General features: G+C 37.0%; 1 protein-coding gene across 2 annotated transcripts in view; it reads left to right on the top strand.

Moving 5' to 3' along the window:
* Window positions 1–462: 462 nt before the first annotated feature.
* LOC131153565 (methionine aminopeptidase 1B, chloroplastic) overlaps window positions 463–25,496 on the top strand; it is a 28,172-nt gene continuing 3,138 nt past the window's right edge. The window contains exons 1-9 of one of the 2 annotated variants that reach the window (XM_058105953.1): window positions 463–643; window positions 995–1,076; window positions 1,762–1,999; window positions 7,193–7,354; window positions 7,430–7,471; window positions 20,732–20,803; window positions 21,033–21,112; window positions 23,393–23,490; window positions 24,311–24,358. In XM_058105953.1, coding sequence (XP_057961936.1) covers window positions 508–643; window positions 995–1,076; window positions 1,762–1,999; window positions 7,193–7,354; window positions 7,430–7,471; window positions 20,732–20,803; window positions 21,033–21,112; window positions 23,393–23,490; window positions 24,311–24,358 — 958 coding nt within the window. In that variant the 5' untranslated portion in view covers window positions 463–507. The remainder of the gene's footprint in view (window positions 644–994; window positions 1,077–1,761; window positions 2,000–7,192; window positions 7,355–7,429; window positions 7,472–20,731; window positions 20,804–21,032; window positions 21,113–23,392; window positions 23,491–24,310; window positions 24,359–25,496) is intronic. The other variant, XM_058105954.1, reaches the window with a different exon arrangement.

The following is a 25,496-nucleotide window of genomic DNA, read 5'->3' as shown; positions in this document are numbered from 1 at the left end:
ACTCGGGCTCTTTCCCTTTGATTGCTTGATTTGTATAATAAGATAGAAAAATTGAGGGGATTAAAATGGTACCATGAGAGAATGAGGAGGCTTGGAAGATCAAAATGAAGAAGAGCAGAAGATGACGATAAAGAGGTTGAACACAATCAAATGGTTGTTTTCGTTTAACTTTTGGGATATAAAAGAAATTTTTATTTTGAATTAATGAAGTTGATGGGTAAAATTTTGAAATTTTAATTTTTATCACGGGACTACTGGATATTTTCCCACGCGATTTATAAAGTAGTTTAATTTTCCGAGTAATAAAGGGATCCTAAAAATAAAAAAGTATTCGGCTCCGTTTTCTGTGCTTCGCATATTGGCCCATTAAGCCCAACAACTCTGGTTCCAATCCCGGCCCAGCCCAGCCCAGCCCAGCCGCGTGCAGCAATATTTTCAAACTATCCAACAGGCAGAGCTTTTCCCCTTTTATCTTCTCCCAATCCCTCTTCGCTCTTTCTCACAGCAATGGCTTCTTTTCCTACTCTTTCTCACGCGACCGCTCTGAAACTCTCTTCTTCGCTACGTGGGGAAGCCTTGTCATCGTCATTCTCCGCTACTTTCATGGGGACGCCGCTTGCTTTCTCCTCCTCTACTTTCTCTGGTTCGTCACTGCTCGCTATCTCTATCTTCTCATTTCTGTTCCTTTCTCTGCGAGCCATATCCATTTGTTTAGTTGCCGGGAAAAACGCAGGGAAAACGAAGAGAAATATAATTTCATTCTTTCAATTAATCATCTGGAACCTGAGGAAATCCACTTAGCTTAATGTAACAATTTGGTTTAATTGATTTTACTCCCTCATTTCCTGGAAATTGAGACAGCAGAAAATATAAAGATTATAAACTTGTTTACCTTTCCTCCCCCTATTTCTTGGCGACAGGTGGTGTGTTTGCGGATTTTATTTAATTGTTTGTTTTGTATGATTGATTTTACTTTTGGTTGTGTCTAATTAAGGGAAAAAATCGCAGCATCAGAAGCAACTGGTTGTTGTTTCAAGGAGACTAGCGGGCTTAGAGGAGGCGTTTCGAATTATGAGGTACATTACTGGTGGAACATTACTTTGATAGGGCACCAGAGACCCTTAATTGTATGCAATCTTTTGGTTATGGCATTTATTGTATGAATGACAATTGTGTTTCTCCTTCTGTTGGATGAAACTGATAATGATTGTATAAATGTGGCGTATTGCATTATTCTGTAATTTTTATTGCTGTGTCCTTGCAGTCCGGTTCTGTCATATTGGCGTGCTCACCTTTTCGTGGGGTTTTGATTAGCACTTCCTATTCTGAACATAATCTTGGACCTGAGTTGGCGTTTTGGATGTTTTGAAGTAATTAAATTATTTAATTTGTTCTCTATATTGACATATTGGTGGAGGATTGCCTACATTTTTTAGGCTGTGTATTTGCATAGATTTTGTTAGTTCTCCCCCGCCCCTCTTTTTAACATATTAATTTTTGCGAATCTATTGTGGTTCAAATTTGAATGTTGGAAATTTTCTAGTTTTAATTTATTTCCTAGTCCTGTAATGGGCTTTGGAGAAGCCCAGAGGTCAAATCAAATCACTCCTACAAGCCCTATAAGTTGAAGTTTATGTGGTCTCTTGCTTGCCGCTGTTTTTCTTTTTTCAACAGTTTGTTTCATTGTTTTTTGGAGGTTGCAATGATATTTAATTAGTACGTGGTTTGTTTCATTCTTGATTATTTTTTGTTCAAATCTAGAGAACGTGAAGCTCGACCCATTACAAAAGTTAAGAGAAGACCGCCATTAAGGCGTGGAAAGGTATCACCGCGTCTTCCCGTTCCTGATCACATCCCAAAGCCTCCTTATCTAAGTTCAACTTCGGTGCCAGAAATTTCAAGTGAACTTCAAATCCATGATTCTGAAGGCATTGCTCGCATGAGGGCTGCATGTGAACTTGCTACCCGTGTCCTAAACTATGCAGGAACATTAGTTAGGGTGAGGAATTACTGCAATTTCTTTTGGTGAATTGCTTGTGAATTGTGATGTAATGTGTATGTTAATTGCTAGTCAAAATTGATGCTTGTATGCTATCAATTAGATATGTGGTCCCTTTGATAAATGATTGTTAAAACCATCTTCTAAAGTCTATTGTTTTTGAAACAGAAAACACAAGAATCCTTGAAAATTTTACTTGCTTGTTTTTACTTTTTTTTTGGTTGCTATTTGCTAAAGTGCTCACATCATTGAAAATTTGAAAATGATGCATGTGGTAAAAAAAGGATTAATGTTGCTAAAATATTTGGGATGGAGGTTTGGTGGAGTTAAAAGTAGGAATGTTGTAGAAATAAAGTGATTGAAAGGTATTTATGCTTTCTTTTTTACTGATTTGGTTATTGTCATCACATAGGGCCTGATTGGTTAAGGTTTTGCAGAAATGCGGGATATAAAGAATATAAAAAATTTGCACTTGGTTTAGTGTTTCAAAAAACAGTTATAGGAAGCCTATCCAAATTCCTAAAAAGTACAGGTTTTGAGGAAATGATTTTAAGGTGTTGAGAGAGAGGGGGTTTTCTCTCATGAGATTTTCATCTTTTTAGGAATCTAAATGAGAGAGAGGTTGATGATTTAACTATTTTTTTGAGCGTGTTGGAATCCTTTTTGCTTCAAATGTAGGGTGACATGAGGAATTGGTTTGGGGTCCTTTTGGCTCTTTCGCCACAAAATCCTTTCTTTCCCATTTGTTGAAAAATTCCAAACTCGGTCTTATTTTCTCATGATTTGGAAGGCTAATGCTCCTCTAAAAATCAGGGCTTTTATGTTGATTGTAGCTCCTTAGTAGACTTAATACCAATGATTTGTTGCGGGTGAGAAGGCCTTTCAAGTCTATAAATCCAGATATTTGTGTAACGACTTGAAATTTCCATCCATTTTTTTTTTCTTCCTTGTCTATATTAATAAATGGGCTCTGAAACCTTACATGAACATAATCGACGTCATCATGGCCCGAAGTGGGACCGTGGTATTCTGTGCATTTCATATAACTCCTAAGTAGCAGAAGTACATACACATCCAACATATACCAAAGTACAATACCAGAGTACTATATACTTAGCTGTACACATACACACATATATATACATAACACTTCCCAAAAAGTCCCTAAAGACATTGTGGGCTCCATAGACCAGCCCAAAACTCAACTCAAAAGCTATGCCGACTTAACACCACTTCTACCTCTGAGCCGACCCTGCTCGCTTCTGGATTTCTTGAAATGTTTAATAATTTTGGGGTGAGACACCTCTCAGTAAGGAGAAACATTTTATCACCAATGTGTGGCATATGAGTTAGTTGGAAACATATCATTTAATTAATGTTGTATATGATATTTATATCAAGAAAACATTTGTATAGTAACACATGCTTATATCATATAGAATATGGAAATTTTTGAGTTTTCTATTCAAAAGTACTTCTATCTATAATACGTAGTCTCTGCTTTCTGTGTGTACTATACATAACTGTATATCTGTAAATTTCCCCCTGGGTGGCTATATGTCATGACTTACCCCCTCATGACTGAGTTGTGCGGCCCGAAAGCGAGGCTAAACATTGGTTGGCTTCAGTGCTAGCCTAACTGTATGGATATCTGGATGCCTATAGCACGAAAGGCCCGCTTCACTTGGTCTGGACGCCAGGGAGCTAACAACTCTACACAAGGGCACAATCGGCTGTACCATACTCTATTTGAGACGTATGGTTGCACTGTCTATACTGTAACGCAATGATACCGTGCTCTGTAAATTGCTGTATTCCATCGGGGTTTGATATTGTATAATAATATTTTTATATAAATCTAATTGTTTTACCATGATTTTGTATTTCTGTATAACCATGATTCTATATATAGATTGTATAGCCATGACGCTATAATAACTATATATCTGTATGTCATGGCTCTATATTTTGTATAACATGATTCTATAAAATTCTGTATAATCATGGTTCTATATATTTTTGTATAATCATGGTAAATAAAAACACTGTATAGTAACTCTGTAAAAATACTGTACAATCATGCTCTAAGATTTACTACGAAATCATAATTCTTTAAAATATTGTATAAGCATGACTCTATAAAATACTGCATAATCATATAAGCTGTATTTTTGTATAATTCTGTATATAAAACTATATATGCTGTATTCCATAATTCTATAGGCTATATGATCATGCTTCTGTAAAACTATATAACATATTTTATAATATTCCAATATTTCTCAAGCCACACAATTCAGTAAACTCTATACATATGTTTTGTAAAACTGTATAATTTTCATGGTCTAATCAAATATTGTATCATACTGATAAAATGTCTAATAAGGCTGGCATAACATGTATTCCCCTTATCTGGCTATCTAACTCTAAATACTGCTCATAATTTCATGCATGCGGCGTTCATAATTTCCAATTCTCTGAAATAACACCCATATAATTCCCAATCAAACCATTGAATTTACTGTAATAACTATAATATTCACAATTCCCCAACTCCATATATTCATCATTTCTAAACTATAATTTACCAGAGTTTCTCGAAATATACTCGCTAAGGTCAACCCATATTCGCAGGGTCCCATAAACACCCTAATCCTGAAAACACAATACCTCAGTTTTACTCCACAAAACACCAGTATATTCCCATACAACACAGAATCTAAACTCAGATAAGTTTGGTAATACTGAAAATGCCCAAATAATCAACTTACCCTGGTTTTGGGATGGTGCCCAAGTTGACCTAACCAACAATCTACTTCAGTAGACTTGAAGAGAATCTTCTCAGGAGTAGCGTGGTGACTTCAGATCATCGAACCGGTGTGAAACAAGGCCGGAATTCTAGAGAGAAGGTAGAGGGGAATGGATTTTAGAGAGAGAAAACGTTCTGTATGTGATTGTCTCGCAAAAAATGTGTTTTTGGTCTTTTATAGAGTGCTTGTCCACATGGCCTCGTCGATGAGCCACGCCACCTCATCGATGAGTCAAAGAAGGAGTTTCGTCGACGAATGCTTATACCTCGTTGAAGAAATTCAGGCCCTGGAAACAGCCTCTCGTTAACTTCTCGTTGATGAGACACGTGTTCACATTGACGATGCGAAGAAGCCTGTTCATCGACGAGACCCCACTGTGACCCACTTTAAAATTTCATTTTCTCTCATTTCTTTTATTATTTAATTGTTATAATTTTCCTGGTCTCTACATTCTCCCCTCATAAAATTTCGTGCTCGAAATTTACTATTTGTATTGAACACCATCCATACATTCTCCCCTCATAAAATTTCGTGCTTGCATTTGCATCTGAGTCCCCATTACCAAGTCCATGTAATAGAGGTTTAGGGCCCTTATGACAAACCCTGATTAGTTGGGACCTACCCATATTATGTTATGATGCACAAGGCATGTTATCTTCACTCGTAGAGCTGGAGCTGGCGTATTCTAGGTTTATTAGGTGCTGTGTTAATGTTAACATGGGTATGAGCACTAGTATTGGAAAATATTCATATTGCAGATGAGATGATAAGTTGGATGTACAAATGCAACTTACACCCATGAAAGTCCATGTAAGAGAGTTTTAGGGACATTGGAAGATTTAACTTTGATCAAAACTAACCTTGCAAGGGATGGTTTGGTCTGCATAGAATGGGGGGACTTTTTTTTTTCATTTTGTTTCCTCTAGGTCGGGAACATGATTTTTTTCCCCCTCTTTTATATGATATATGGTGTGGGAACGCTGCCCTTGAAACACACCCTTTCTTACACAACCTGGAAGCCAAGGAAACTACGCTGCTTATGTGACAGAGGGTATACATCTTTGGAATACAATCTTCTTAGGAGATGTCCATGGGATGGGATGAGTATATGTTAATTTACTTTTCAAAAGCTCTTTAACATAAATATGGATGGCGGTGAGACAGATGAGGCCAAATGTAGTTTGATTAAATACTGGACATTCTTGGTCAAGAGTCCTTCTATACTATAAGCTTGCGTAGGTAACAATGAGCTGGCAGATGAGAGCTTCCCTCAGAAAGTGGTTTGGATAACCAAAGCTGTTACTAAGTTGCTTTCTTCAACTGGGAACACATATTGATGTTGGACCACTTTCAAAGCGAATGAAAGATCTATGTGAAACCAATGTTTATGCAAGAATGATGGGGAGTTGGTTAACCATATCCTCCTTCATTGTCCTTCTGCTAGAGGGCTTTGGTATTTTGCCCTTGTGGTGATTGGAATATATTGGGCAAGACCCAAGTCCATGAAACAGATACTTGCTTGGCAAGGGCTTTTTTGGTGAGGAAAGCTAAGGAGGAGATTTGAGTCTCAATTCCTCTTGCTATATTTCAGATTTTGTGGGAAGGAAAAGGAGCTGGGGTTATCCTTCCAAGTTATTGAGGAGAGCTGGCTGGAAGAAATTTTAGTTCCAATAGATATGACATTGTATATTTTGTTGATATCCTCCTTTCCATGAGTTTCTTGTATGGATTTTTATCAGAGGTTTTCTTTGTTCTCTCTCTTGCTCTCTTTTAATTTTTTTTTAAAATAAAATTCTGATGGCTTTATTCAGATGTTGTTTAATGAAAATGCAGTGCATTTACTGATAAAAAAAATAAAGTTTAGGTGGCCCCTGAAGTATTCTATACATGGCCTGGTTTTCTTGATTGTGAGATGGTGACATGGTGTGCATTCTGGGTTTAGTAGGCTCTGTATGGGCTGAAATGCACCAGTGCACAGCCACATGGCCTGGTTATCTTGATTGTGAGATGGTGACATGGTGTGCATTCTGGGTTTAGTAGGCTCTGTATAGGCTGAAATGCACCAGTGCACAGCCACAGATTCTTCTGTTTCCCTCAGATTGCATGTCATCACACGATCAGGGTTCTATTATTTGTCCCATTTCACTTGTTCATAAAGGGCCAGAATCTCTTCAATATTGATTAAAGCAAATTGATTTTTCTTTTTCTATGTTGCAGTTCTCACAGTTTATGAAACTTTGTTTCCTTTTTTAATAATGAACTTGTTGATTTGTGATTTTGCTTTTAATTTTTAAATTTGTGTTAACCACTCCTTATGATATTTTGAACCTTGTACCATTACATGTTTATTTTTTGTTTGGTTGCTTTTTTTCTCTCTCGTCAGCCATCGGTAACGACCAAGGAAATTGACAAGGCAGCACACCAGATGATTATTGAGGCTGGTGCTTATCCCTCACCTCTCGGTTATGGGGGATTTCCAAAGAGTATATGCACATCAGTTAATGAGTGCATGTGCCATGGAATACCTGATTCTCGCCAGCTACAGGTTTGATGTACTATATTGCTCGCTGCTTCTTGCAATGGCATAATATATCATCACTAACACTTATCTGATGTGCAGGATGGTGACATAATAAACATTGATGTGACGGTTTACTTAAACGTATGTCTCGAAACAATTATCATTTCGTTTTTTTTTAATTAAATTTTAGTTTCACATTTGTGCACATTCACAAATATATGTGAAACCTTTACTATTGGTTGACTTTATTGTTATGTTTTGTGTATGTAGTTCATTCGTAGGCACATTCTGAGGTAGTTGTACTTTTTTCTCGTCTGGGTCAATGGTAGTCTGACTTGAGTGCTAATAGTCTGTTTTATAGCAACTATGTATGCATGAATGTAACATCCAGTGGCCTAGGCTACCACGCGCAATTTGCATTTACTTTAAAAGTGTTTTATGGCTGCTTTTGTGGGTCCTGAATCAGTGTGACTTGGTTTTTGCCTTGCTTTTACTTGTTTATGTGCGCCAGAAGAAATATGTAATAATGTAAATAATTGGGCTTGGGTTCAACAGAATAGAATGTTTTGGATAATCAAGCTTGTGGACCGTCTGATGTTGGACTTTTGAGAGATTAAAGCAAAGATCTTAATTATTTATCCAATATCTTAGTCCTCACGAGGTCTATATTTATAGGCAAATAAGAAGCCCTGAAATTAAATAACCAAATAATCCCAAAATTAGATTAAATTAAAAAATAATCTAATGCCTACAGTCAACGTGAGCTATCCCTCTTATAAAAATATGCTGGAGAAGCTGTTTAAGTGGTCTTTGTCTAATGGAGAATGTGAATAGGCCTGCATGAGTAAGATTAATCAGTTGAGATTATTTGATCAGTTTCAGAATGCTGTAGAATACACTGTTATCCCACTGCCCAAGAGATTCACAGCATTATTACCGTCTCCATTTCTCTTCTTCTGCATGTGCTTGATTAGTAGCTCTTCTTCCTGAAGATCGTACAAGGAGAATGAACCAGCCTTTTCATCTTCGCAATCAGAGTACAACTTGCTTTGACTGTCCCTGCGCATTATCTCCTTCCCTTTATTCTTGTTGTATAACCCCTTGGCAGCCATCTTCTTCTTCACTCGATCATAGACATCTAATAAACATCTCAATGTCTGTCTAGGGAGACAATTTGGTGAATTTTTTATTTGTTTATGCTCAGTCTGTTGGACCCATGTTACATTTTGAGGTTTTGAAGGTCTGTTTCTTTGTCAGTGACATTTACACATTTCTCATGAGCTGCCGGCTCTCCTCATCTCTGTTTTCTGTAATAGGGGGTCTAATGCAGTCAAAATTTGTAGTCTGTAATGCAGGGGCAGCTTCAAAGATCTGCAGCCGTGGGAGAATGAAGGAGAGGAGAAGAGAAGAAGTGGGAAGAGAGGAGAGAAGGAGATACAAGGGGAAACTCATGTTCACTTCTGTTTCAAGTTCAACAACCTAACCTCTACATGGCTTTCACACGCTATAAGAAGTCCTCTAATACATGAATTACACATATACCCCTAAAACAACATGAAATTACAAACATACCCTTATAATAGTTAAATATTACAAGAAGCCCCCAAATAATAAACTTTTTTTTTTTTTAATTGCAAAGGAAGAATATCATTTATAGATTAAGAATGTACAACTAGGAGAATAAGACATCTCCTTAGCAAAGTCTGGAAAATCCAGACAAAAAAGATAGAAATAACCAGAAAACTAAAAAGAACAAATAAAACCAGCGCAAACTAACAATCCAAAACACAGTGCTAATTGTGCTGAAAATCAGAAAAATTCACCCCCTTAAAATTTCCCGCCCCACAAATACCAAAGAGAAGCCAAATAATGTATCTTTTCCCAAACTGGAAAATGTGATGACTTCTCCCCTTAAAAAAACATGTGCATTACGCTCTATCCACAACCCCCAAAATACTGCAAAGAAAGCAAATTTCCAGAGCGCTGGCCTTTCCTTTTTCCTGCCAAAACCAACAAAAGAAGCTGCCAAAAAGTCCTCCACTGCCTCTGAACTCACCCAACATTCACCTGAAAAAGCAAATAACTTATTGTTGGATGAAATTAGGGAACAATGTGGATGTGTTTCTGATTCCATCCCCTTTGGAAGGATTGGAAGGGGCCTCTATATTTGAAATTGATAATTTGGTTAATGAGATGCAGCACAAGGATGGTATTTTACCAACACCATGGAGGAGCTTTTAAGGAAGGATTTAGAAGTTCAAGATCTCATGAATAAATTGGATTTAAAGTTTTGTAATCCTGGGGGAAATGAAGTGCATTTTGATGGGTGTAAAAATAGAGCTAAAAAGGGTCATAGGGGAGTTAGCTAACTTGAAGTGTTTGGTGAATTATGAAGGAAAAGGATTGAAGAGGGGGTTCCTTGTTTAATTATTAATTTTTATTTTTATTTTTTAAAATTTCATTTCCTTTTATTTTATTTTATTTATATGGGGTGGACTTCTTGTCCTCTTTTGCTGTAATTTCTCTTTATCTATCTAATATCCCTTCTTTTATAATATATATATATATATATATAGCTTATTCCATAACCTCCAATTATAATCCCAATGTATAAAAAGATGCCATGCAGATTTTAAACAATTAAAACAAAAAACACAGCATGGTCTTAAATTTCAATGAAATTGTTGAAATTTCCATCAAAATTTTCGATTTTCGTCACCCTCGAAATTGAAATGGCAGTTGATTCCCGTCGAAATCTCAACAAATCATCCGAAATTTATCGAAATCCCAAAATTTTAGCGAAACTTGTCAAAATTTGAACTATATAATGAAATTTCCTAGGAATTCAAATGAGAGGGATTTATGAGTGAAATGAAATTTCTCTTTTAATTTATTTTTATTGAAACAAATGATTATTACCAGTGCTTTTTGAAATTATATGAAAAAATAAACTTACAACAACATTTTATTTAACCATTCATTTTTATGATTTATGAATTTCATTTGTATTAACTAATTCACTAAATATGTTTAATGTACATTATCTTACAAATATGTTTGATGCATATATATTATTACAATTTCTCCACCTTATATACAACATAGATGTATTTACTTGTAATATATTAGTCCTAAAACTTACATTATTATGTCTATTAATCATTTCTAAAGCTTCATAAAAGAATTTCATGTTCTACTAATGATTTCCATTATTTTTTCAAATCGAAATTGACATTGAAATAGAAATTCTGTACTTTTGGAGCTTTTGAAATTTGAGTTAAAATCAAAATTTAAGACCTTGAAACACAGATGTTTGAATAGAGAACCTTCAAAAGTCGTCTAAATTGTTGCAAGTTATTGGTATTAATTCTATCAGGCTCAATGACCAAATAAAAGCCTGGATTCTAGAGGGGACTTTGGCCTTCCAAATGGATCTATAGAGAGGAAAAGATGAATTAGATCTAGTTAGAAAATCACAAAAATATTTGCAAGAATAAACCCACGAAGGATCCAAAAGACCAACATTGACTATCCTCCTCCAAAGAAAATCGACAGTTATTCAACAGGTCTAGCAAGGAGGATAGCTCTACCAACTCCCTATCGTTCAATGATTAATAAAAATGAAAATCCCAAGTAGGTAAATGACCACCTGATCAACAACAAAAGATGAAATGGGACAATCTTGCCCTGAGTTGAGTGATGAGGCGAGGAAAAGAGGTAGACAAAACTACATTTCCTAACTAAGGATCTTTCCAAAAGCGGATATTACTACACCTTCCCACTAGGAATCTAAGATAGGGAATGAAATGGGGATAAATTTTAAAGAGAGTTTTCCATGAACTCTTTGAAGAACATCTAAATCTGAAATTAGAATCCTGTGATTCTTGTCTAATCCAACATACTTTTAACAACTTTATGCCACATGGGAGAATTCTCTAGCAGAAACAACCAAAATCATTTCGGCAGAAGAGCTGTGTTTCTAAGCACCAAGTTTCCTAGACCCAAACCACCCTCCCATTTAGACTTGCCCACCACTACCCAACTTTCCAAATGATCCCTAAAGCCCCCTACCCCTAGCCTTAATAAATCCCTTATTATCTTCTTAATTTTGCTAGCAATCCCCACTAGAATCTTAAAAATTGAAAGAAAGTTTAAAGGGATACTAGAGAGACAAGCCTAGATGAGCTTAATTAAAGAGCACCTTTCCACCCATATAGTCTCTTAGAAAACCTTTCCACAATAGGATCCCAAAAACTAATAGATCTAGGGTTAGCCCCCAAAGGAACCCCTAGATAAGACGGCGACCAATCCAAAACACTAAAACCCACCTTGAAAAACTACTCCCTAACAGTCTTGTCAGGAATATTGATAGCCATGATACCACTCTTCCCTATATTAATCTTAAGCCTAGAAACTTTCTCGCAAACATGGAGGAGACCCAAAATATTCAAAAAGGAGGGTTTACGATCCTCTAAAAAGAAGATAGTATCATTAGCAAATTGAAGGTGTGAGACACTGATCCTCTCCCTCCCCACTTCCAAATATTTAACTAAACCTCTTTCCACAATCCTATCCACCATCCTACTCAAAATATTAGCCACTAAAACAAACAAAAACGGGGAAAGAGGGTCACCTTGCCTAATCCCTCTTGTTGTAGCGTTAACCAAGATTTAGACTCATGATTCACTAAAGCTAAGTAGCTCACATCATCCAAGCAACCTCTAATCCAATGCCGCCATCCCTCACCAAATCAAAAATCTTATCTAGGAAATTCCAATTCACTTTATTATAAGCTTTCGTAAAATCCAACTTAAAAATGAGTTCCTTCTTCGTCCTTTGTCGAATTTCCTTAACAACCTCATTGGCAAGCAAAATGGCATCCAAAATTTGCCTACCCCCACAAATGCACTCTGAGCTTTAGAGATAGACCTATCAAGCCCCACGCTCAACCTGTTAGCTAAAACTTTAGTGATGATTTTATAGACACTAGAAATTAAGCTAATGGGTCTATAATCCGACATCTTGGTGGATTTATTCTTTTTTGGCACGAAAGTTGTGAAAGTGGAATTTATACTCTTTCCTAAAATCGCATTCCCATAAAATTCATTAAAAACCTTAAGCAAGTCATCCTTAACCTTTTCCCAACAATCTTGGAAGAAAGGCATATTAAACCCATCAATCCCTGGAGCTTTATCCCTCTTCATACCAAAAACCATGATCCTTACTTCCTCTTCTTGAAAAGGTCTCTCCAACTATGCTACCTGATCACCATACAAAGGGTCCCAATCTAAACCTCTAGCCATTGGTCTACTATCATCCTCCGTGGAATACAAATTAGAATGAAACTTAGTGATCTCAGAAGCAATTTGACTTTGTTCAGAGATAGTATCCCCCCTGTTTATGTCCAACTCCTTGATCAAATTCTTCCTCATTTTCCCATTAGCTATCCTCTGAAAGAACCTAGAATTACAATCACCATCTCTAATCCATTTAAACTTCATCTTCTGCCTCAAGCTTCTCATTTCCTTTAGAATTACCTCCTCCAATACATTCTTCAAAGATACCCTTTTCATCTCTTCCTCTCCAAGAGAATACCATCTTCTTCCTTTGTATCTAACTTAGCGTCGCCTAAATACTAGCCTTTCTAAACCTTAATTCTCCAAACACCCCCCTATTCCATTCTTTCAACTTAACCTTTAACTTCAATATTTTCATGAATCTAAAACCTTCCCACCCCCTCTCCTCGCTAAACACACATTGTCAACGGAGGTGTTGTTAATGAATTGCGTAGATTCAATGTTTACTGCTTGCTTGCCACTGCTTTCATGAATGCTTACTATTTTCACAGCCATTTGATTGAATGCTAATGAAAGTGTTTCGTGGATGAATGTTGGTAAACGATAGGCTGGCTAGTTAAACAAAAGTGCTTTAGCTAGCGTTGCAAGGCCCTTTCACAACGGTGTGAAAATAGTCGGACCGTGACACTTGGTATCATTCCAAGAATTCCTGGCGAAGGTTTGGAAGAAATAATGATCCAACCACATATTTTCAAACCTGAGAGGAGTGGGACCCAAGAAACCTTCCTTGATTCAAACATGATAGGAAAGTGGTCAGAAGTAGGCCTAGGTAATATATATTGAGAGAGGTTAGGGAACTCATCCTCCCACTTTCATGCAAAACAGGAATTTGTCAAGCCTTCTTGCCATTGCTCTAGCACCTCCCATCGACCACTAAAATTAGCATTATCTAGAGGAAGATCTCTCAAAGCACAATCCTTAATAAGTGAATCAAAACTTTGCATATTAGTAGTAACCCTATCACCCCTTTCCTCTTTGGAGGAAACCTCACAACATTAAAATCACCTTTCACTATCCATTTAGGAGTGTAAGATCCAAACACATAATAAAGCTCATCCCAGAAAGAACTCCTAAAGGTTGGTCTAGAGGGATCATACATTGATCAGACCCACCATTGGCCCTTGCCTTTACCTTCTACCTACCAAGATAGAAATAGAGAAAAATCGTACTATACTATATACATTGGCAATAAAGTGAATGTCCCACAACACCAAAATACCACTTGTTGACCCATGAGAAGGTACAAAAGTCCAATCCTTATTTCGTCTGTCCCATATCCCTCTAACAATCCTCATAAACACTCTTGAGCTTAGTATTTTGAACCAAAACAATATTAGGAGAATATCTAAGTAAGACCTCTTTGATTAACCCCCTCTTTATAAAGTCCCATAGGCCTCTAACATTCCAATCGACAATTTTCATAATTTCACTCGTTTCGCTTCCTTCCTAACTCCCTTCCCTTCCGTATAATTGATAGAAGAAATTAGGTTCTTTAATTCTTTTTGAACCTTCTTCTTTTTCCACTTATATGTTCTAGGACTGAACGATGATTTTATCTTGGCCCCAACTAGACTAACTAATTTTAGACCTAGGTCCTCAAGGGGTTTATTTGGATCTAGAAAGTCTCTATTAGTACCCCCTAGGCCAACACTAGAAGCGCTTCTGCTAGTAGAAGCCTTCGTGTGGCATAAAAAAGTGCCAAAGGGGAAAAATGGATCGAATAGGAAGGGGAAGAATACCTTTTCTAAATTTGGATGAATTCGAATCAACCATGGGAATAATTGCCTCTTCATTATTGCCCCCCTCCACTAACAAAAGGAATATCAACAAAGGCCTCTATATCAGAATTAGGCTCAAGGACAAGGGACAAAGACCCTTTATCAATCAATTCTTTTGTCTGGTTTAAGTTGTGTTTAATATCATTTGTAAACCCTTGCACAATGTTAGAAAACAATTAAGCATGCTCTTCCTCATACTGCTGCAAAATTTGTGTGTGATCATTGTACTTCCTTAAGGCTTCCTCTCTCTCACCTTCTGAAAATCCCTCCGTAAGTTGTGCCAAGATATCTTCTTCACAGAAATCTAAATCAGCTCTTAACTGACCCACCAACAAATCCTTCTCAGAATTGCAAAAGCTGCTTCTAGTCATCTTCCATATTAGAGACCTCCTCTTTACCACTGCTAGTCAAATTATCTTCAACTCTTTGCCCATCGTCTCATTTGATTGTTTCTCATTTCCCTCCCCCAAGTTTGATACAAAAACTTTCTCCCCTCTACTATCAAAAATCTCTGTCTTCCTTCCTAATTCCCCACCGGTTAAATTGAGAGATGGCCGTGAGTCAGTAGCGTACGAAGCATTCCTCAAATTCTTCTCTATCACCTTCTAACCTCTTGAGCATTGCACCTTTGAATCCTCTCCCTTAATTTTTTCTTGAGAACTTTGCCCGACCTTCCTTACTAAATTTCCCACCAATTCCAATCTGTTGACGTACCCACCTAGCCACTAGAAAAGGGACCTGAATCATTTAGACCCCTTTCCTTAGTGCAAGAGGGCCTAGGATCCACCTCTTGGATAGAATCTGAGACCACTATATTTCTACCCTTCTCAACCCATTTACTAACAGCCCTTCTCAGCTCATTATGGACAGGCCCAAGTTTTTGATCGCCATTACCAATGTTAGTAAAGGAGCTGCTTCCAAATCGTGGGAGCTCATTATCTGAGGGCTTATAATCTTGGCCAAGGATCCTCTCAAAATTTCTCCTTTCCTTTACTGGGAAATCTCTGACAACTTCGGTGAATGAGTGGTTTTCCAAGATCCATTAAAAAGCATTTGACTTCCGTAGCTTTTGCTCATGATGAATAATGTTCGTGGAGCCACAATCTGCACAACTCATGGTTTTGTTGAAGGTTGATATACAACTTCATCAAGGCTTCTTGAAACTTATGCCATCCTTCATTCTAACTCCCTTTTGAGATATGGATGGCTTGCCTGCCGTTCTCATTCCTTCTCAAACCTATTCGAATCCTGCTTCCTTGTCTTCTAAAAAAAAGCATCCACCCAAAAGCCCAGCTGCTGCCCCTTGAGGACCTGAACAAATCACCCCTAAAGATCTTAGAATCCATAAAAACTCCTCTTCAACAAGATAAATGAGAAGAATCTCCCTGCAAATTCGGAAAGTTTGAATTCTGTAAGAATGAGGCGGTTTGCATTAAATTTTTTTTCTCTCAATTGTCATGGTAAAATTTCTACATGTTTCAGTCCCTCCCCCCTTACCCACAGGTTATGAAGCAAGAAGACATTGAGTATCAATTGACGAATGAAAATTAGTGAGGTGCTAGGTCTTCCTTTAGCAAGTCAAAGAATTGTAGGCTAAGTTGACAGCAGCAAGTAGTTGACGAAGCCGCAATCATGCTCACAATGTTCTTTATGAAGAGTAACACGACCAAACAACACTAATTGAACAGCAGCAAGTAGTAGAACATCAAGGTTAGAGAGACACTAGGGCTCCAATCTTTCTGATACTAATAACATGATTGCGAACTCAGAGAAAAACATAGGCGATGAGGAAGCGTAGATAAGGAGTCTCATAAGACAAAGTGATTATTGAAGGAGGACAAGTGATAGGCGCCGGAGATGGTTGCCTTAGTAGGAGAGAGAAAAGAGGTGGTTCTTTATCACCGAAGGAGGTCAATCGGCATTAACGGTTTAGGTGCTGGTTCGTCTTGCTCACACGAGAATTGCAATCATTCAATTTCCCCAATCAGAAATAGTAATGATGCACAGTTGTGGTGGTTAGCGATGACGGAGGTGACTTGGTACCAGACTAGTGATGGAGATATGAGTGAGCATTGTCCTCATGTGGTGTCATTGCTCTTGTTTGCTGGATATGTGTAATAATAAACCAATTAAACTAAACACATAATAAACTATTAACTAAACCCAACAATCCTTGACCGAATCCTTTTGAATGAGTCTACAACAAGGGTTTTCCCAAGGTCTTGCTCCTGTCCTACGTCAAATCTCCCTCAGAAAAAAAAAAAAAATCTGGCCTCAAATTTTTAAATGTTGGAGGATTAGAAGTAAGAAGCAAACTTGCACTCTTCAAAAGCCAGCGTATGAGTGATACAAGAACCATGATCCTTTGGCAGCGTCATAGACTTGAGTGTCAATAAACACATTGGGAATGACAAACTCGACTGTAGGAATGTCTGAAAGACTTTGGATGCCTTCAAACACATTCAATCCTTGCTTGTATTATCTTCAAGCTGAGTTACTTTGGGAGATTCTTTACCTTGGTTGGTTGGTAGAGTGGGTTTCAGAATGATCTTCTTGCCATTATAGTGGAAGATATGTGTTCTCAAATCCTTTAGTGACACCCAACCAAGGAGTACATGGCCATATTAATAAGTATGATATTGCACCAAACATTATCAAAATAGTCACCCATGTGAATAGGCACCAAACATCTTTCACAAACTTGTAGAGTTATCAACCCAAGATATCTCATAAAGCTTTGGGTGAGGTTTTTGATGAAGTTCATGCAAGTGACTCTTTCTAGAAACCATGTTCATAGGACATCTTCCATCAATGATGAATTTGCGTTCATTTTCTCCACACTTAAGAAAGGTATGGAATGGCTTGATATTATGTCTAGAGTAAGACCAAAGCCATTCATTTTTCCAATAAGCTGTCACCATATTGCTGGATTTATTTATATATACTGCAAGTGAGTGGGAAACACTTCCTTTTCCACTTGTTTCCCTCGTCTCGTTCATTTGAGTTCTGAGTAAGATAGAACCATATCTTTCTTTGTTGGTGATTTGAGCAGCCCGTTGGTTCCTGGACTCTCCATTTTAGGAGACTTGATCACGATAGGGAGATGGTGGAGTTATCATCTTTGTTATCCTTATTGAATGGGTGTAACCTTTCTTTGGGAAGGATGCTCATTCTTGGTCTTCAGATCAGCCGGGATTGTTTTCTTGCAAATCCTTTTTTGAATTCTTGATCCATTTCCAGCTCTTCATTTTTGCTCTATCATACTATTTGGAAGGCCAAGGCTCCCCCAAAAATTAAAGGCTTTCACCTGGTTGGTTGTGCTTAATAAGATAAATACTAATAGCTTGCTGCAAATAAGGAGACCTTTGAAGGCTCTCTCTCCTGATTTATTTTTGCTTTGTTACAAAAACTCCGAGACAGCTTCTCAGCTTGTTTTGCACTGAATTTTGGAAGATTTGGATAAGCTTCTTGGTATTATGGGAGAGAGTTGGGTATGTCTTTTTTTTTTTTTTTTTTTCTCCAGTGGTAGACTTGTTAGCCATTTCTTTTGCATGCTTTGGTAGAAAGGAGGATAGGGCAGTATTATGGAAGTTTGGTATTTTTGCGGCTTTATGGGGAATATGGATGGAGCGTAATGCTTGGATTTTTTATGGGGAAAAAATTAAACTGGGTGCTGGTTTGGGACAAACTTCAGTACTTGGCCTCACTGTGGTGTGTCGGCTATGGATTTTTCGGAGGGTCTGTTTGGTATCATTCATGGTGAAGAAACAGATTATGAAAATATGCTTGTTACGTTGCTAGTTTTCTGTTTCTGTCCATTTTCTACCGTTTGAGAAAGGACCATGCAGCAGTTGGTGTCAAAACCATTGAACATAGTAGACTTGGTTTTGGTCAAAGCGAACAGGTGGAAGAGAAACAAGATCACGGTACTTCCTCTCCATCGGGGTTGGTCATCGTGAATGAGCTACATAGAGTCCTTTTCCAATGGGCTGAGAAGTATTGAAAGTTGATGAGCTCTCAAGGGAGGTTTCTAAGGAAGATGGTTGTCAGGTGACCCATACAGAAGATAATGATATGCCTGTTCAAATTGGGAACTATGATGGCACAAGTCCCAGCAATGACAAGGTGAAGTTGGATGGGATGAAACATACACGAGTTGCTGGTTTACACTTGTCGGGACATGGGAGTAGGGAAAAAAGGCTGATTCAGTTGAGGGGCATTCCAGTGCTACTGTGAGGCCAATTAAATTTTGATAAATAGCAACGGTAATTTGTACATTGAGGATTCAAATGGGGTGAAATAGATCTAAAAAAGAATGTGGAGATGTATTAGGTGAGGAGGGGATCTGGATAGTGATTTTGATTATGATGGAGGGCTACTTAAAGATGAGGTTCATGAACAAGTAGGTCTTGGATAAGATTTTTCGGATTTTATGGGTGCACCTTTCTTGCAGTCTATGCGGATATATGATTTAGAGGGAGTTCTTGGTTTGGCGAATGTTGGGGCAGATGAAGGAGAAGATAATATTGAGCAGAATGAAACCGGTACTTCTCCTGTCTCTGTCACTTTCAACATCTGTTAGACAAAAAGGGTTTATGGTTGGCCAATTCAGAGGGAAAGGAAGTCCGTCTGGATGGTGGTAAAAATAAGGCTGGGAAGGGACAATGAGAACTGGCTAATTTGCAATGCTCTACCAACTCCGATGGGAAGGGTTTGAAAGAGGCTTTCTTAGATAGTGTTTCATTTAGGTCTTTTTGGTGGTAGAAAGTTGTGGATTGGCTGCCTTTTTATTTGTTTTAATGGAATCTTTTTATTATAAAAAAAAATCCAAATCTGAAGAGGTCTGGGCCTTGGTAATGTGGTGTCTGAAAACATCTCTGTAATTGGAAAATGGTTGTGGAGGTTCCTCTTAGTAAGTTCCCTATGGAACAAGGTGATAGAAAGTAAATATGAGGTTCATTGGAATGGGTGGGACACTAGAGGAAGTGGCATTGTTTCTCATGCAATCCCCTATCCTGGTTGCTTGTTTGTTCTTTTGTCTGATCCGTTTCAGTGTGGGTAATGATAAATTGGTAATAGGATTTTCTTCTGGAGGATGCTTGGTCTGGTGAGAGATTGTTGGAGATGATGGTGCCTTGGCTTTTAAGATTGCTACTCTTCACAATGCACCTATCAGCTCTTTCTTTTCTTGGGAGCAGGGTTTCTCTTTCTTGTGATTTCCATTTGTTTAGGAATCTCAATGAAAGTGAGGTTGATGAAATCACTACCTTGCTTAATGTTCTTGATTCTTTTGTTCCTTTAAACTGGGTTGATGAGAGAGTTTGGGAGGGGGATTCTTCAGATCTATTTTCTACTAAATTTATTTCCCTTCTCCTTTTAAGAACTCCTTCCTCCTATCATTATCCTTGGAGCCACATCGTATGGAAGGCAAGGATTCCCTTTCATATTTGGATTCTTGTCTGGATTGTCCTTCATTAGGCTTAATAAGCACGGCCTATTACATTGCAAAAGACCCTATAAGGCTCTCACTCCTGATATGTGCTCCATTTGCCACGCATCCAATGAAACAAACACACTTTTCCTTCTTTATTGGGCAGCAAACTACCTTTGTAGTGCTCTTGAATCTTGCCTCAGTGGCTCCATGGGTTGTGGGGGATTTCCTGCAAGATGAGACTTTAGGGTTTTGACAAAACTGGAAAGGGAAGATTTTTAGGGGGCTGCACGGTTTTTGCTATCGTGTGCCCCATTTGATATAGAGGAATTTGAGAACCTTCAGGGATTGCATAATCTCTCTTGATTTGTTATGGGATAGAGTTGTGTTTTTGGCCTCTTTTCAGGCCCATTCATTCTGATTTTTTTGGGCATTGTTGCTGCTCCACCTGCAAAGGCATTGGAGGGCAGCTCTATTGTAATCTAATGTGATTTTTTTTTTTGTTTTTTTGTTTTTTTTGTTTTTGTTTTTTTGGGAAGACATTCTGTTCTCTTCTCTTTGCACCTTGTTTTTTTCCCCTGCTAGTTTGTCTTTTTTCTTATCCAAGAAAATTATTGTTTGCTTTGCTTGTTATCAAATTGTATGCAATTAGTTACCAAATTTACATATTCCAGTGGCCTCACCATGTTATATATGAAGTGATATTGCAGTTTTCTGCTATATATATAAATATGCATATTCCACAGTTTTGTAAATATTTCATATTTATATTTCCCACTATGTTCAAAAGCTGTTTTCTTTCTGTGTATTATGTGCTTTCTTTTGTTTGTATTAGGGTTATCATGGAGACACATCAAAGACGTTCATTTGTGGAAATGTTAGCAATGCAGTTAAAATCTTCCTGAGGGTAAATTGTTAAAACTAAGATTGATTCTATTTAATGATATCCATGAAAAGTATCACCATTATCATTATAATTAATTGAAAGTGCTCATACTGTAGTTGGATGCACAAATTGAGTCCTGCAATTATTATGCATCAACACATTTTTCCATCCTTGCAAATTACATCTTCATCCCTCAAGCATTGTTTTGTTATTATTTTTATGTTGTATTTATTAATTTCTCTTCTGGTAGGTAACTGAAGAATGCTTGGAGAGAGGCATTGCTGTTTGCAAACATGGTGCTAGTTATAAAAAAATAGGAAAGAGGATTAGGTATAGTTTCTCTAATTCATGATTTGTTGCAATAGAAAAAAAATTCTATTTTTCAGGGATGGAAAAAAATATATCAAAATATTTTCAAGAAATATGTGTTGATGACTTATTATGCCAAATTTTAGTGAGGAAAGATATATATGTCTACAAATTCCCATTGAGATATAATAATTAATATAAATAAAGCCATTTTTTAATGTGATGGTTTATTTAAAATTTTTATTAAGGATGAATAAAGTGATTACAAAGAAAAAAGAACTAACGGAAACTAATTAAGAAAACCTCTTTTTAAACCTGTGTCATCATATTTCACAGAACACTTGCAAGTTTTAATTCTCACCGGCCTTTGTTTACCTTTCTTGTACTACCATCCATACAGACAAAGTTCGTTTCCTCCAACACCAGGCAGCCATAATCCCATCTTATCCAATAGTTGTTATGCTTCTAAATCCTTCCCATAAACTCCCCTACACGAATAGGCTAAATCCCATCTGTACATTGTTGCTCTTTGCCTGGTCCATCTTCCTCTAAAGTTGGAACTCCCTCTGCACCATTCATTGGATATGGTGGCACATACAATAAATCCCCAAGTAAAGCAGAAGATTCAGACACATACTCATATTGTTCCCCAAACTCATTCAATAGCAAACCATCATCCCAGACAAACCCACTGGTGACATCACTTTCATCATCCAACATATCTCCCCATTTCTTTCTCTCCTTTCCCTTACCTTTTCATCCATATTCTCCCTCTTGAACATTAACTCCTGCCTGCACCACTACCTGGCAAGAGTAAATCTTTCTGCCTATAGTTGACCAAAACAATTTCCCTTACCACTACATTGTTCCCTCACAGCACCAAGATTGCCCTGAACATGCCTCCCACAAATTTATCCTTGTAGTCCTTCCTTTGTCAATAGAAACTGAAGGATGCTCATTGGCCAATCTTTCCTCATGAACAAATTTCTCACCCATTTAGGAATCAGAAACATCACCTGAACTCCCAGAATTGTCTGAACTGCTTCTGGATTTTATTGGGACCTGACATCCAAGACCCATGGACCCATTACCAGCCATTTGCATTGAAGATATAGCCAACCACTCCCCCAATATCCAAGCAACCCTATTAGGGTTGCTGGAAATTCTATTCATCTGTAAGTTTCAGGGAGTCTGGCCTCCACTGATCATACTATCTTTGCAAAGAGCTAAACTCTCCTTTAACTTAGAGGAGCCATCTTTGGCCCCAAACCTGGAGTTAGTGACTCAAGCAGATTATGGGCCTCAGTGTACTGATGGAAACAATGTATGGCATGTGTTTCAGGCCTGTATGCTGTGGGCTAACTGAAGCCTGCACATCTACCTTCGCTGGATTTAACTTATGAATACCCAAGAGCTGGCCCAAATGCAGTGTAATATGTACCTGGCCCAACCAACTCCTAGCCCATGCTATTCTTCCTGGAGTCTCACACCCCATTCTTCTCACAACCCATCCCATGCCCCTCCATCTTCTCTATACGGCTATTCTCCATAGAAATCCTAGCTGCAGCCGAACGATTGTCGTTCCTTCCAAATGCAGATTAGTGGTCAACGATGCACAACTACATTGCACCCCCCACACTGATTACAAGTCTTTTTGATTCCCGCTGGCAGTCTTGCTCCATGAAAGAGTATTTTTCTGTAGTTCCTTGCTGTTACCTCCTTTACCATTGCATGAAAGTCTTGCTTAAATCCTTGCTACCAATCTCCTTTAGACCTACTAGGAAAAAAAACAAACATAAAAAACTCCTTTACCCATCCCAGCCGTAACTCCAAGAACTTCCCCATCATTGATTGAATTGCCAGTCAATACGAGATGCTATCAATTTACATGCTAAACTAACTCTGACCCAATCTTCCAAAACCGACACCATATTCTCCAAGAACTGTCTCACCAATGATGAAGATGCTCACCCATTGGTTGCTATTTGGGTTACACTCAAGCATGAAAGTAAACTCACTCTTTCTTTTAGTCAGGACTGATCTTATGCGATGCCCTTCATGGTCTATGACCACCATAGTGACAGGTTGAAGCAATGAGTGTAGGGAGTAGAGGGCAAGAGATATCACAAAGGGGAAAGGTCTCATAAATCCATAAAAAATTCAAGTGTTATGATGCCAATGAGCTTTTAAAAAATATTAAGTACATGCTTAGTTCGGTGAATTTCATTTTTCATATGTATCTTGGTGTATTGTGTTGTACTTGTGCATGTTCTGTAACTGTTATTTAGTTAATTGTCTCAGTGATCTTGCTGAAAGATATGGTCTTGGCGTGGTGGAGCGTTTTGTTGGGCATGGTGTGGGGACAGTATTTCACTCTGAACCACTTATATTTCATCACAGTAAGTGACTTTCTCATATTTTACATATTGCATAATGTATTCCATTTATAGTCATGAAGACGGGATTCTTTGTGATAGGAGAAATACTCCCAACTCCTCCATTATAGAGCCAACCTTTGCTTACTATTTACTGAAGTGGTAACATTTGATGTTTTGATTGAGGATTCTTATATTTGACATTGGATACTTATATTCAGAATTAGTTAATGGTAAAAATAGATGGTAAACTTTTTGAGATTAAATATCAAAATAATCCTTACTATTGGGTACTTTAATTTGGTTGAGGGGATGAATATTATTGAAGTCTCAGTGAATGAGCAGTTAATAATCAAATGACAGGAAAATAACGTGTTGCATGCTCTGTTACTTCCTTGCAAATTACAATAGGAGCTGCATGTTTGAACTACTAAATTTCCCCCATCCTTCACTTATTCTGCAACCTTGGAGCCATTATCATGGTCATAAATTTTGGTAATTTGACTGAAATTTCAGTAGAATTTCAGATTTTAGGGTTTGAGATGAAATGGGGTTTCAATTTCAGTTTTGTTAAATTTCTGGGACTTCAGCCAAAATTTTAGATACATAAGCCAAAATTTTGGAAATTTAAAATAGATACTAGGAAAGGAGCAAATTTTGTTTTTTTTTTTTAAATACTTTAAGAAAAAATTGTTTCTAAATTAATCACAACTATTTTAATATTTAGTTTCATTCATAAGTTTTAGATGTTTCTTTGAATCAAAATCATAAAATTGAAATTTTAGACCTTGGTCATTGTATATCATTCTTATCTATTTTAAGTACAATGTTAATATTTTGACAGGCAATGACATGTCTGGTTGCATGGTTGAAGGTCAGACATTTACCATCGGTGCGTGCATCACTCTCTTCCTTGAAATTGAGGGGGCTTTGAATTTAAGTTCTTGGGATCGTTTATTGATCTTAAAATTTTATATCAGAGGCAGAAAACCTCTCACTATTTTGCAAATTTGAGGGTTTACAAAATAGATAGAAAACCCTTACATATCGATCACAAATGGTAGTTATTTACTATCATCAAGCTGTCATGGGCTTGGAAATTTCCACCAATTTACGTGCAACACTCTGACACTTTTGTAAGATTTAGAATCCTAAGTCGGCCTTTACCTACACAAAGAAAAGCTTACAATGCAATGAATGAAAGAAATAGGAGAAGTATGTGAGAAAGAAGAATATTATAGTTAGTTCACTTTGCTTGCATGCTTACTAAAAGATTTTTATATCCCTATTTATATAGACCTTCCTAACTAATGGTTGATATTGATTTGATCATACAATTCACAATTACTAGTAACAATTACTATCCATACCCATCAACCAGCCCAGGATTAGGGTACACCTATATAATTATATGAGTCCTAAATGAGTGACCCATTTATTAAATGAATTAAATGGGTGTACCCACTTAACCCATCAGCCCATTTAAATTTTCAAGCTTAATTAATCGATTTAATTTATCACATTTAAAAACATACTACAAGTAAATAACTAATATATAATTTGAATTTTTATGTATGTAATGTAATTATGTATTGTTCGGTTTAAATATTTATATCACCATGTACATAATTTGATTTGATTTTCAAATTAATTAATGTGCATGCATATTCATGATTGCATAATTGGTTTGGATACATGTCCGTAATTATGTCAGTATTTGATTATAGTATTGTCTATACTTATTATTTGTAATTAAGTTATATAATTATGTAATTAATATTATAATTAGAAAATTTATATGCATATTTTTATAATTATGGACAACTTGGTTACAATATGTATTTGGATACATGTCCGTAATTATTTCAGTATTTGATTATAGTATTGTCAATACTTATTATTTGTAATTAAATTATATAATTATGTAATTAATATTATAATTAGAAAATTTATATGCATATTTTTATAATTATGGACAACTTGGTTACAATATGTATATAATTGTATTACTATGTATATATAAGTAGTTT

Source organism: Malania oleifera, chromosome 4 (genome assembly GCF_029873635.1).
Source record: "Malania oleifera isolate guangnan ecotype guangnan chromosome 4, ASM2987363v1, whole genome shotgun sequence".
NCBI lineage: Eukaryota > Viridiplantae > Streptophyta > Magnoliopsida > Santalales > Ximeniaceae > Malania > Malania oleifera.
The sequence above is the reverse complement of the archived record's forward strand: the minus strand, read 5'-3'. Positions and strand labels throughout refer to the sequence as shown.